Raw genomic sequence first — 12,497 nt, 5'->3', positions numbered from 1 at the left:
TGTCCTGAAAATCTCTCCTTCCTGCTTAGCAAATCCACCACCATAATAGCAATGTGCCAAGGTACAAACACGCCTGGCTTTTAAAGAGAATGGGAGATGATACTCTGATTGGTTTATTGCATGTTAAGTCCAAAACACACCTATGATTAATTAAGACACTAAGTACAACCCTTGTGCCTGGCACACGGACCCTTTTTTCCGCTGTTAAACTAGCAAAAGTGGATTTGTACACGCCCTAAACGCACCTGCGCCAGGCGCTTCACGCCATGCACTTAGATCTTTAAAATAGGGCCCTAGGACTGTCTGTCTTCGGGAGGGAGATTCGAGGTGTCTTTTCCACCTTTGTGACAAATGGGATGAAGATGTCAGTGCTGGTGGATGTCAGAACTCTGGTTTCCTCATTAACAGGCGCGGGGAGGATAATAGGGACTCGTCCTTGGCCTCAAAATAACAATGATTACATGTGATACTAGAGCCACCCGTGGCTGCGGGCCAAGAGAAGGACAAGGCAAGACCATGTAGGAAGAAAAGAGCCACAGTGCTCACTCAGCAGAATAGTTGAAGTATCACTTTTCCCCCATCCTATTGTCTTTCTCTCCTTTTATCACATTTTGTGTATGCTGCTCACTTATCTGAGTGATTTGTATTATCTAATTTGCCTCCTTCATGTCCCACTCTCTCTCTCTTTTTGCCATGTCGGCTAATCAGTGGGTCATTTTCGGTGAAATGGTTAATTTGGGTGAGCTGCCTCAGTGAAAAAGCAGAGAAGCAGGGATTGAGCTGTCATATCTGTTATAAAGCTAGTGTTAAATGAGGGAAATTATGCAGTCTACTATTCAGTCAGGTAGCAATAATGAATTGAAGCCAGTGTTGAATCCCTTTCATGCCCAGTCGATGCAGACTACTCACTCCTTCAGACCACAGACTGGTTATCTAACTGGCTGAATTGAGCATTGTCAAGGGGGGGGGGATTACGAATTATGAATAAGCGAGTGGTGATGATGAATATAGTGGAGTGAATGGCAGCCTTTGTGGAGCAAACAGACCTCCTTGTTGAGTAGTGGGAGACTGCCAAAGTGGAGGAAGGGTTTTCTGATTAACACAACAACAAAAGGGACACATATTACACACAGCAACAATGCAAACACATGCTAGTGGACATTTTTGTTTTCTGTGGAGCATGTTAAGGATCACTGCAGCACCATGGCATGTTTGGATGATATCCAGTTGGATACTCGGATATAGCAAAATACCTCGAAAAAAATATAAATTGAAATGGAATTGATAATATTATGAATATACACTTATTCGCTTTCTTGTCGAGAGTTAGATGAGGGGATCGATACCGCTCTCATATCTGTGGGTTTTAATATGAAGCTGGAGCCAGCAGCCTGTTAGCTTAGCATAACTGGACTGGAAGCAGCTATCCCTGCTCTTTTTTTGTGTGTGTTGTTTTTACAGATTCAACAAACAACATATAACGGGTAATAAATTAGCTTTAGAAGAGTTGGCAGGCAGATTTTGTTACCTTCCTACAGAGCCATGCTGTTACCCCAGTTTCCAGTGTTTATACTCAACTAAGCCAACCAGCTGCAACTTCATTTTGAACACAAACAAGAGCGGTATCGATCTCCTCATCTATTGCCAAGAAAGCAAATACACAACATATTCCCCAAAATATGTTACTATTTCTATAACTTGAAAGTTGCAAATTGAATCACTAGGACACAAACATGTTTCGTATTCAGAGCGCACAGAGGGTCATATGGAGGACCTAACAACTCAGACATTCAGAGAAAACAGACTCATACATTTTTAAGGAGCTTTAACAGAGGGCATTAGTGTCTAATGCCTGTTACTGTACATCTGACTGACTATGCCAGAGTCAAACCTAGCAACCTTTTGTCTGGGAAAGTTGTTTTAGAGAGGTTAATTAAACTATGGGATAGAAATTAGATTGCTTGAGATAATTATAATCATTAGATGATCAGGCACTTTAGTGTAGTGAGACGTTCCAATAAGTGTCAGGCAAACTGGGTATTTCTATTAACATCGGACATTGTGCTGGGAGCTATAGTAATAGAAGAAGAAAGGATAATAGAGTGGATTTAGAGAAACGATACTGTGAGTCTGTCAGTCTCATGGCTGTGGATTAACCGATATATGATGGTACGATTTTCTATTCCTGGACAGGAAAGATGGAAGGGAGGCTCTGAGTCAGATCAATACCCAGAGGAACCAGCGATTGTTGTACATTACTACACCATTCCTCCCATTTCCTTTCCCACTCAATGACAAGCAGAGGAAGACATCTTTAATGACTTAGTCAGCTTTGATTTCTCGCCTTTCAAAAAAGAGCTCGAGGAAGATCTATGCAGCATTTCATTCTGGTTTATTTAGCTCTGGAGTTTCTACAGAGGGATGTTACACAAGTCGTACTGTAAAAGCAGCATAGGAAGTGCAACATGTTTTTTTCATCAAAATGTATCATGAAATGAAACTAGTGCAGGATTCAGCAAATTCAACTGGAGCGACTGATTTGACTGTTTTTCTGTCACTGCATAGAGTTAGTGAAGCCTCCTCAGTTTAAAAAAGAGGCTAATTAATGACCCTTCTCTATGTTAATGGAGACACACTCAAAGACCTTCACACAAACAACAGGCTGTTGAGACTTGTGTGCTTCCATAAACAATGATCAGGAGGAAAGTGAAAAACTGGAGCTATTACAACAGTGGCAATTCATTTTCCTTGACAGAAAATTTCTTCAGGCATCATCTGAAACATTGCATAATCGCAGCCTTCTCATAGCACTTTTCCAAGGGACATATCAGGAGTAAAATGCAGCAAGCAAAAAAAAAAAAAAAAAAAACCCACCAGCACTAGAATCATGATTCTCAGAGTAAATGACAAAAAGGTGTGTATGTAAAGCCAAAAAAGCAGGCATGTTGCTGCAGACGGCATGCAGAGTATATGTTCTTTTCATACGAGATGGTGTGGACTGAACAGTAAACAAAAAGACAAAGAAAAAGGAGGAAATATAGGGGCAGAGGAAGTATATGAGAAGGAAACTGAATAACAGCCTGTACTTTACTGTTGAAGGCGTTCATCAGTCAATATTGACAATGTGCAAATATATGAGCTGAAACAACATGTCCCCCCCTTGGTTGTGAAAAGACTTTCACCACGTTAAAATTCTTATTGAAGGCATGGGCCAGAATCTGACTGAACCTTTCAGATGAGGATAAAAGATGCAAAATATAAGTGTACAAAAAGGAGAAGAGTAAAAAAAACGTTTCCAGGTATCAGGCTGAATTATGGGAAACTGTGTATAAAATGATGCACAAGACATCAAGAATATTTCCACTTGATGAAATGGTGCAATCAATAAAACAAGTACAGTCTTTGGTTTTAATCCTTCATTCAATGTAAATATGAAATGGCTTCAATGACGAGCTGGAACAAGCTGATACAGAATATATATACAAATACTGTTAGACTATTCAATATTTTTTCTAACCTGAAAACTACTTTTGGGTTATATAAAAGAAATGTAAGGGTTAATCTAAGGTGTAACAGACCCGCCCTTCAATAGCATTTATTGGCCAGGCGTCCATGCTTACGCAAGGTAACGTAACCCCATTTGTACAGGTCCTATTCCCTGACCACCCAGCTATCCTAACCTTAACTCCTCAATGTCAAATGCCTAACCCCAACCAATCGAGCTGCTTCGTAGGGCGGGTTTTGGCATGGCCATAGTGGGATTCGTAATTTTCTTTCCTGCCCTACACCATTACCAAACAAGAAAAAGGTGAAGATTACCACCTCTCTACCTACCAAAAAATTGTAAAAATATAGTGGCTAAATAAAACCCATTCACAGGAGGGAGTTGAGAGGGAAACAAGAATCATAGAAAGGATGAAGACCTACAATACTGACTGTGCTTTAAGATTCCCTAGCTTCCCATTGACTGGGTCTGTGCTAACACTGACATGGATAATATGTTGAGTTATTAGCTGCAGGAGAAAGAGCTTTTCTCCCCCATGTGTTGTACGTTATACTTTCATAGGCCTCAAGCCTTCTCTAGAGGCTGGAGAGTAGCTAATGTGGAGCAATTCCCCACGACTGAGGCTAAAAACAGCATTCTTCACCCTGGTCATTGTACTTCTCCTGGCTTTGCTTAGCAACTACATCAAATCAAAAGCCTAGTACAGTCACAGAGGATAAAGGACAGGGTGACCGAATGCACTTCAATCCTACTTTTTCCTTCAGGAATGCAATATCGGTTACATACAGGAGGAGGCTGGTTATTGACTTTGCTTTGATCCCAGAGAATGCAGCCTAAACTCACCAATAAGGTCTCTGCGACATGTCACTGCTTCTACACAAGGCAGGAGGCAGGCGACACCAGCAGCACTCTCTCTCTCTCTCTCTCTCTCTCTCTCTCTCTCTCTGCTTGGAGTGCATTAAGCTCTGGAGTGTGCATTATCATTTTCTGCTTACAGTTTGATAATCTCCACGGCTATAAATGGAAAAAGTGTAAATTTCCAGAGAGCATGAATGGGGATTTAGAAATTGGTTGGCTAGAAGCAAAGATGCATTATGGGTGATATGATTATGCCATTTAAAACTTGAGAATCTAGGGCAAGTGAATCACCACTGGCAAGACAGATGCTTTATCACAACTCTGGGAAAGAGAAATTTCCTCAAACATACTGGACATAGGTATTTCCACAGCAGTTACAGGGGGTGGCGTCTCCTGAAGGGCTCTGATAGTGCAGGTGGTACATGTATGGGATCATCTCTACATTTACAAAACCAAGCCAACAAGAATCAGGTAACAAAAGGGCACACTGAGCTGTTGGTCAGATCCTTTACTAAACGGATATAAGTTCAACAGAGCGTGCTGCTCTCAGTTTGTTTAAGAATGTATTTGATGCAAGAAACACTCTACTGTTTAACATATCAATCATAGTCTTTTTCCAAATGTATAATATAAATACCACATGGTGTGGAACTCGTTTTCTGTGTAGGTAACATGAGGGCAGGGAACTGAAAGACTGTAACTGATAGCGGAAACACTGAAGTTTGACATTGATGAAGAAACTGTATTAAAGGGTTCAAGTTACAGTTTTTGACATCAATTTAGAATGTATTATTTCCTTTTAATAGTGTTGTGTGGCTGTGGTGGTTTAGTTAGTCTTTTGCCTTTTTGATATTAGCTTTTTTAAGGCACCCCTTTTGTTCTCACTCAGGAATGCAGTTTCCAGTTGTACCTAGTTGTGTAATTGAATAATATTAAAAATCCATGTGTGCTAAAGGCTGAGTAATTGTATTAGTTCAAGTGTATGACTACTTTATTGAACCCAGATTAGATTTAATTCAGAGTCAACGTGAGCAAGAGGAGAGGAAATATCCGGCACTTTTTGGATTTAGGATTTGGAGATGATAATGCAGCCTGTATTTTCTGTGGTTATCATGAAGGCTTCATACTGAGCAGGATAGTATGGGTATTGGTGGGTTTTTCATGTATGTGCTGTTGTATTAAGAAAGCAGAGGGAGGTCAGGATGGCAGGATTTAGTAGCAAAGAGGTGAGTTAGAAAGGGGAGGGGACTGCACTAAAAGACGTATGCCATCATTCCAGATATTTAGGCAAATAGTATCTTCAGAAATTGATGGGATGCACAACAATCATACCCTACGGTTCTCAACTAATATGCTAGGACTTTTAGTAACATGTCAAATAAAGTGACTGCAGACATTACGGTAAACAAGCTTACTGAAGCACTCTTGTGTTTCTTGCAGCAGAAAGATGAGTTTGGGTAGTTTGAATGAGCAGATACAGCCACTATGCCTGGAGATAGACCATTAAACGAGTACTGGCCACACAAACTAACATCTATTAAAATGATTGAAGCCCTAACTGCAGTGTTTACCTTCATCTGACCAGCACCTACTTCACTGTAATGATTTTAATTATAAGGCAAGGAAAGCTGCTTGTAATTAATATGAAAGCGTTATACAGAAAGGCCAGCCACTTAAATTTTATAGTTAGTCTGATGGTCTGATTAATTTAATTCTATCATGAAATGTCTTCCCCCGTCAAGAGCTGGTTCACCAAAGTAATCTGTGAGATGTGTGTTTGACCGTTCAGGTTAATAAAGCTCTAACATTACTAGTACCAAGGTCAACCCACATAGAGATGATTCTCCTCCCTCACTAATGCAGCTAATGTGCAGCTCAGTTCTTATTCTAGAGGGGGAGAGGAGAAGGAGAACAGGAAAGATATCTCTATGGAGCAGTCAATGAGTAACTATGTAGAGATGGGCAAAGAGATGCAGAGAGAGGAGAGAGAGGCATTAAGTTCAGAGTCATTAGACACAACACACTGCTGTCATTATACCATACTGCATTACATTCATCAGCTCCTTCATTAATGAAGCTGTGGGAGGGCACAAAACCAACGGCTCAGTCTGTCTGCTGCTGTGAAAAACCGCTCATCTTTTGGGAAGTTCAGTGTGATGCTTTTTCCTCTCAACACTGCCCTGCCTTACACTGCTGTATTTAAAGCAACCTGTGTGACACTGAACCTGACTAAATCTGTCTGAAGCAAAGCTGAGGTATTCTACTGTGAGAGCGAGAGAGCTAGAGTCCTGCTGGCCAAGCTTCTGTAGATGAGTGCAGATCCCTGCTTAATACATTTTACTCATGCATTTTGCAGACTATAAATTGCACGTATTAATGCCAAGCATCAAGGATGGAGTTAAATAAGTTTACATAGATAAAAACGGACCCTTCATATCCCACTACCTCAGAAAAGACCTGGAAAACTATCATTTTAGATTGACTTTACTTGTCAGCTCCACATTATCTTATTAAGCCCCAAATTTCAGCAGCCCTTGACATTTTTTATTATATAGTATTAATTAAACTTTTAATTGTATTAATTAAAAGTAAAAATGTAATTTATAGTATAATAGAGGGAGGTAAAATCGCATGGATGTTCGAGAATGTATTCAGAGACACAACATTTCAGGCTGCAACCCATCATCATCACAGCTTTTTCCAATGTAAGAATAAATCTCACCGTATATCCTAACAAATGTTCTAAATCCTAAACCACTGCGCTGTCTGATGGGGCTACCACAAATTACATGACCTGATTTCCATAACACAGAATCTTATCAACACTGGCCTCAGAGGTAATACAAACTAATTGGTGCGACTTTAACATCGCGATTTCTAATGATGGCCGCTTAATTAATCTTTCAAACACAGGCTTGTGAGTGTGGGAGCTACAAAGGAAGATGGCTGAGAGGATCAAAGTCATTCCAGTATACTGTGGAGGGATTAGGAAAATGTGGTGGAGGCATGGGGACAATCAAGCATCCAAGCCTCCAGTAAGAAAAATATTTCCAGGCTGCAACCAAAATCTCAGCTGGAGAAATCACCTTGACTTCCCACTGTGACATGTGTGAGGGCGGTTATGTGATATCATGGTAATCCCACTGAAGTCCACAAACCCAATCCTTCTGCCTCATGACCCATGCTAAGAAGGCAAGTGGGGGCAAGAGGTTTCAAGAGGGCAAGACAGTCACTGCTCGTTACATTTCTGATACACATCCTACCTTTGTTCTTTTAACAACAAACTGTGATGTTATTCTTGTATTGTCTGGAATGCAAGTCTTCAGTATAGACATTTCATCATCCCTAAGGCTATCGTTTATGCTTTCACTGTCAGATATAATTTAATAACAAAAACAGACAGGAGGCGCTACTTGGATTTGAGAGCTATTTCACACAAAGCAGGTGGTCCTGATGCACGGGGAGGCAAATTCTGTCCACAAAAAAGGAAATGTTTCCCCAAAAAACTATAGTGGCTTCAAGATTTCTTTTCTTCTTCTTTATTATTTTCTTTTCTTTTCTTTTTATTTCCTCCACCATGGAGGTTATGTTTTCAGCGTGGTTTGTTGGTTTGTTTGTCTAGAGCAAGATTACGCAAAAACTACTGGCCTGATTTTTATTAAGTGTAGCATGGGCCAAGGAAGACCCCATTCCATTTTGGAGAGGGGGCGGATACACAAATTATTCTTTTTTTACTTTCGTTAGCATTGCGAGATGGGCATTTGTGCTGCATTCATGTGATGTGGAAATTCACACTGCATAAACATTGTGAGAAAGGGCATGCCTTGGCGGCGATCTGCGCTCTCTGAGCCCTTCTATTGATAAGTTATGTTTTTGGTGGGGGTTATTTTATTTGTATTAGTTGAGTACTCTTTCAAGAAATGAACAGGTGTAATGAATGAGCAGCATGTGGCTATGAAAATTCTCACGAGTGTATGAAGCTTGTATTTACACTATTCACTTGTCTGTGTGTGATTGTCTGACCCTACAGTCAAAATGCATTGCTGTTGTTTGTAATAATGTAGCCACTATATTGAGGCTTTTTAACTGTTTTTCAGGGGAATTTACTTCCCCTCTCTTGTTGACATAATTTCCCCCAATTTAATGGTGTGCTAAAACAAAGTATCTCAAACCTTTTCTCAAGGACCCCAAGACGAATTAGGCCGATGTATGTAGGGCTGAGTATCATTTAAAATTCTACCATGACAAAATACCTGGGTTTTCGGTACTGAAACCCACACAATACCTTATCGGTACCCTACTTTAAGAAATATTAAACAGGATTTTTTTAAACACCTTTCTTCCTTTAACAAAATTGGCAAAAGTGTTTTCAAATGTCTTAACACATGCAAAACCATTGCCTAAATACAATTGGCAAACTTCTGATTTTAAATCAGGAACTATCTCAACGAAAAAGGAAACAAGATTACAAATCTGTCCAGGCATCTGACACCAGCTTTCAGTACTTGACAGTTTTGGATACTTGTTGCTACAGATACATTTCAGTCACTACAAAAGGTATTGAGTTTTGATACCCAGCCCTACACATTTTTTTATCACTGCTCCCCCTTTTTAAGGGTTTGGTATGTAAACTCTTATGTGAGGAGATGTTTGCTATCTGCTTCTACCCTTTTAGATTTAGAGTCCCAGTCCCATCTTTATACCCAGTACTGCTTCTAGCTAATAAAGTAACTGTAAAGTTGAACTAATCTTCACTTTGCAGACCCTCCACCCTCCTTTAACCCATTTAAGGAACTGAAGTGGCACCAATGGATGCATCAGACTGCTCTTCTAGTCATCAGCTCAGGTTATCTCGACAAAGTGTGGAAAGGAGCGCTCATCCGCTGACAGCCCACTGCTCCACTGCATCACTTTCCAGCAGTACTCACAGGGAGCACAGAGGCAGTCTCTGCACCCGCACACAGGAAAACAACCCTGGCTCGGCAGCTGAGGCTCTCTACCCGGGCTAATATTGTGTTCTGTTCTAAAAATAGCCTTAATTGCAATTCTCGCAACAAGACAACTATAAATTTGGCATATCCTGATCCTTTATCAGTGTCATGGATTGTAAACAGAAATCATGGTTGTTATTTGTTATTGTTATAAAAGGTAGATAATACTATCATTTTAGGACTCCCTAAATAGTAATATAATGTAGGGACAGCAGCACTGGGGTAAAAACCACACTACACATACAATGGTACCAGATTATGGCAATATTATTGTGAGAAGGGCAGCCTTTATGGCTTAACCCTCATTCAAATGACAAAAACATGCACCTGCTCTATCCAATAGCATGGCAACTGACTGAGGCAGTAACGTGGAAATAGACAGTGGCAGTCTGTAGTGGACTATAGTCAGGCTACAATAGTTTAGAAATCCCTGGATGAAATCATGAAGTTAATAAACATTTGGTTACCTGGCAGATCTCATTATACAGAACTGAACAGAAACCCCATAAATAAAAAACAACAGTCAATCGTAGCCTACAAGTAGCCTATAAAGATGCTGTGGGAGGGGGACTATTGCAGCAATTACTACAAGTAGGCTATCCCTAGGGATTACTGTGGAAATAGGTTTGTCATAACAGGAGGTAACCAAGATAAGGTCAAAACCAGACTATGCCGAAATGTAGCCATGTTCCTAGTAGGCTGGTTCATTAAAAAACACATCAAAACACAAAAAGCAGCCGCTATAGATACATGCAATACAAGTAAAAGCCATTGCAGGCCTTTAGTCTAATCAAGTGGTAATTTTGGGACGCCCTCGTGGAGACAAAAGAACAGTGCCGCGAGGTGATGATGGTGCGGTGCTCGTCTCGTTTCCCAACATCACGTCCACCTGTCCTCTCTTCCTTTATGCGCTTCCTAAACCGCATCGTCCAAAGCGAAAGAGGCTCACTCGACTCACCCAGTACACCGGAGGAGGTTTGTGCAGGGGCAGCGCCCGGCTCCGGCCTCTCCGCGTCTCCCTGCTGCGCTCGGTGTCGGTGCCGGGAGCTCTCGGTGCCTTCGCCGGCAGCGGCCGCGCCATTAGCGGCTGCAGCGCCTGTCGCTGCCGTCCCCGGGTCGGGCATGCTCTCTATCAGCGAGGAGCGACGGAAGATAAAGATATTCTCCGGGAAATTGTACAACGGTATCGCATCTCAAGAGAAGGGCAAAGCATGGGGGGTATCGCGGCGGCCGTCGAGGGTCCGAGTAAAGGGTTAAATGAGTGTGAAAGTGAAGTGAAGGTTGTCGGTGCAGCGGCGGATCATCCTGGTGGTACTCTGGAGCAGGATGCGCGGATAGATGGAGAGCGCTCCTCCGACTATAGAGGAGGGACAAAGAGAGGGAGGGCGGGGGTACGGGGGCTGGGTGAAACACACACACACACACACACACCTTGCAACAATTCACAATAGTAGCCTCATGATTAGTATTGTCCCAGATTGTCTCAGCAGAATTGTAAAAGGGATTCCTTCATACGAAATAAAAAACACGAAGTCAGTTTATGGCCTAGCTATATTACAAACTTAAGTAATGCTCACTTTAAGACTTTAAAATAAATATTTTAAGAACATAATAGTGATTTTTTTCATAATGCATATCTGCAACGTCGCTGTCCTCCATGAGCAATTTATATTTATCGCCCTGCAGTGACCTCTGCCAGCAGCCAGGCTTCAAATTGGTGCCAGAAATAGAATCCGCTTGGCTTCATTGAGGCAAAACCCAGACAAACCAAAAGCACGTCTTATATTAATAATACTATACTTTTGAGATTACCACAATTGTTGTTCTCTTTTACAGATTTATGTAGCCTACCCAAAATCATTGTAAACACAATAATCTTTTCATCAGCAGGTCTCTCATGGCAGGTGGTTTCTGCAGTTCAGCAGGTACACTATTGCTTCTCTGTGAGTGTGAATGCACTACCCTGTCCTGGAAGATTAAATAGACTATATGACTTATTTATTAATGCAAAAAATATCTTCATAGATTAAATTTTTAGTGACACTCAGGTGTAGGGACAAGTACCCTATGTCTCTTCACTTCAGTCCACTGGATACTCTAAAATAGACCTATGTGTATGCAGCAGCAGCAGCTGTATAATAGTCATTTCATCAAACATCATGTCTGCTCACAGTTGCCTTGTGTCTTTCAAAATGAGCAAACAATAGTCGACCTAAAGCCTACACCCAAACACATCCTTCAAAACAAACAGTGATGGTGCAGACTCAGTCAAAAACCCTTGTTGGGCACAGTGTGTGTTTTGTCAAACCTTTTTGAGTTTGACAAAAGCATGGTTACTGTCACAACAAAATTGCACACATTTATGAGGTGTGTGTGTGTGTGTGTGTGTGTGTGTGTGTGTGTGTGTGTGTGTGTGTGTGTGTGTGTGTGTGTGTGTGTGTGTGTGTGTGTGTGTGTAAGGAGGGTGGAGGTAATTTGAACAAAGCCAACTTGGTCATTTTTAATGAGATTTATGGTCTGATTGTCCTTTTGGTTGGAAGAGACAAAGACGTTTGTGTATTGATGGTGCTCAACAGCTGTGTGGTGGCAGCTGTCATGCTCTGCACACACACACAAAGCAGCCTATAAATTATTGAGATCTCAGGTTAAAGATTGTTCCACGGGCCTCAAGCCATGTCTGTTTAGCATGTACACAAGCTCCTTGGCCAGCTCTCCTGGATGCTGTGTACAGCCAAGCAAGCAGGCAGGCAGCCCTCCCCCTCGAAAAAGCTCAGAGCTCAGAAGTAACTCGTCTTCGAGCATTCTGCTTACTCACCACCCTCTGGGCTGACAGCTGCAAGGACCTGCAGTGGGGCATACACACGCACACACAAACGCATGCACGCACGCACAAACGCACGCACACGCACACACACACACACACACACACACACACACCCCAGTGCATTTACTCTGTTTATATTCTGTGATATGCACAATGTATAGGCCATGACGGACTAGATCACACCACCAACCGTTTTTGGTATAAGACAAAGACACAAAACTACGATGAGTGGTAATTTAACTCTGTGAAAATGATCCTGACTACGAATATGAGTTAACACGTACAGTTTATTAGATACATCTAGCCAAAGCTAAATCCT

The 12,497-nt window shown here is 41.5% G+C and overlaps 1 protein-coding gene across 1 annotated transcript in view; it reads right to left on the bottom strand.

Moving 5' to 3' along the window:
• ano8b (anoctamin 8b) overlaps window positions 1–10,700 on the bottom strand; it is a 40,177-nt gene extending 29,477 nt beyond the window's left edge. Inside the window, exon 1 of the mRNA XM_039810569.1 lies at window positions 10,313–10,700. Coding sequence (XP_039666503.1) covers window positions 10,313–10,478 — 166 coding nt within the window. The 5' untranslated portion in view covers window positions 10,479–10,700. The remainder of the gene's footprint in view (window positions 1–10,312) is intronic.
• Between the last annotated feature and the right edge of the window lie 1,797 nt (window positions 10,701–12,497).

This window comes from Perca fluviatilis, chromosome 9 (genome assembly GCF_010015445.1).
Source record: "Perca fluviatilis chromosome 9, GENO_Pfluv_1.0, whole genome shotgun sequence".
In the NCBI taxonomy this organism is placed as follows: domain Eukaryota; kingdom Metazoa; phylum Chordata; class Actinopteri; order Perciformes; family Percidae; genus Perca; species Perca fluviatilis.
Note: the sequence above shows the minus strand (reverse complement) of the source record. Positions and strands in the feature narration are given on the sequence as shown.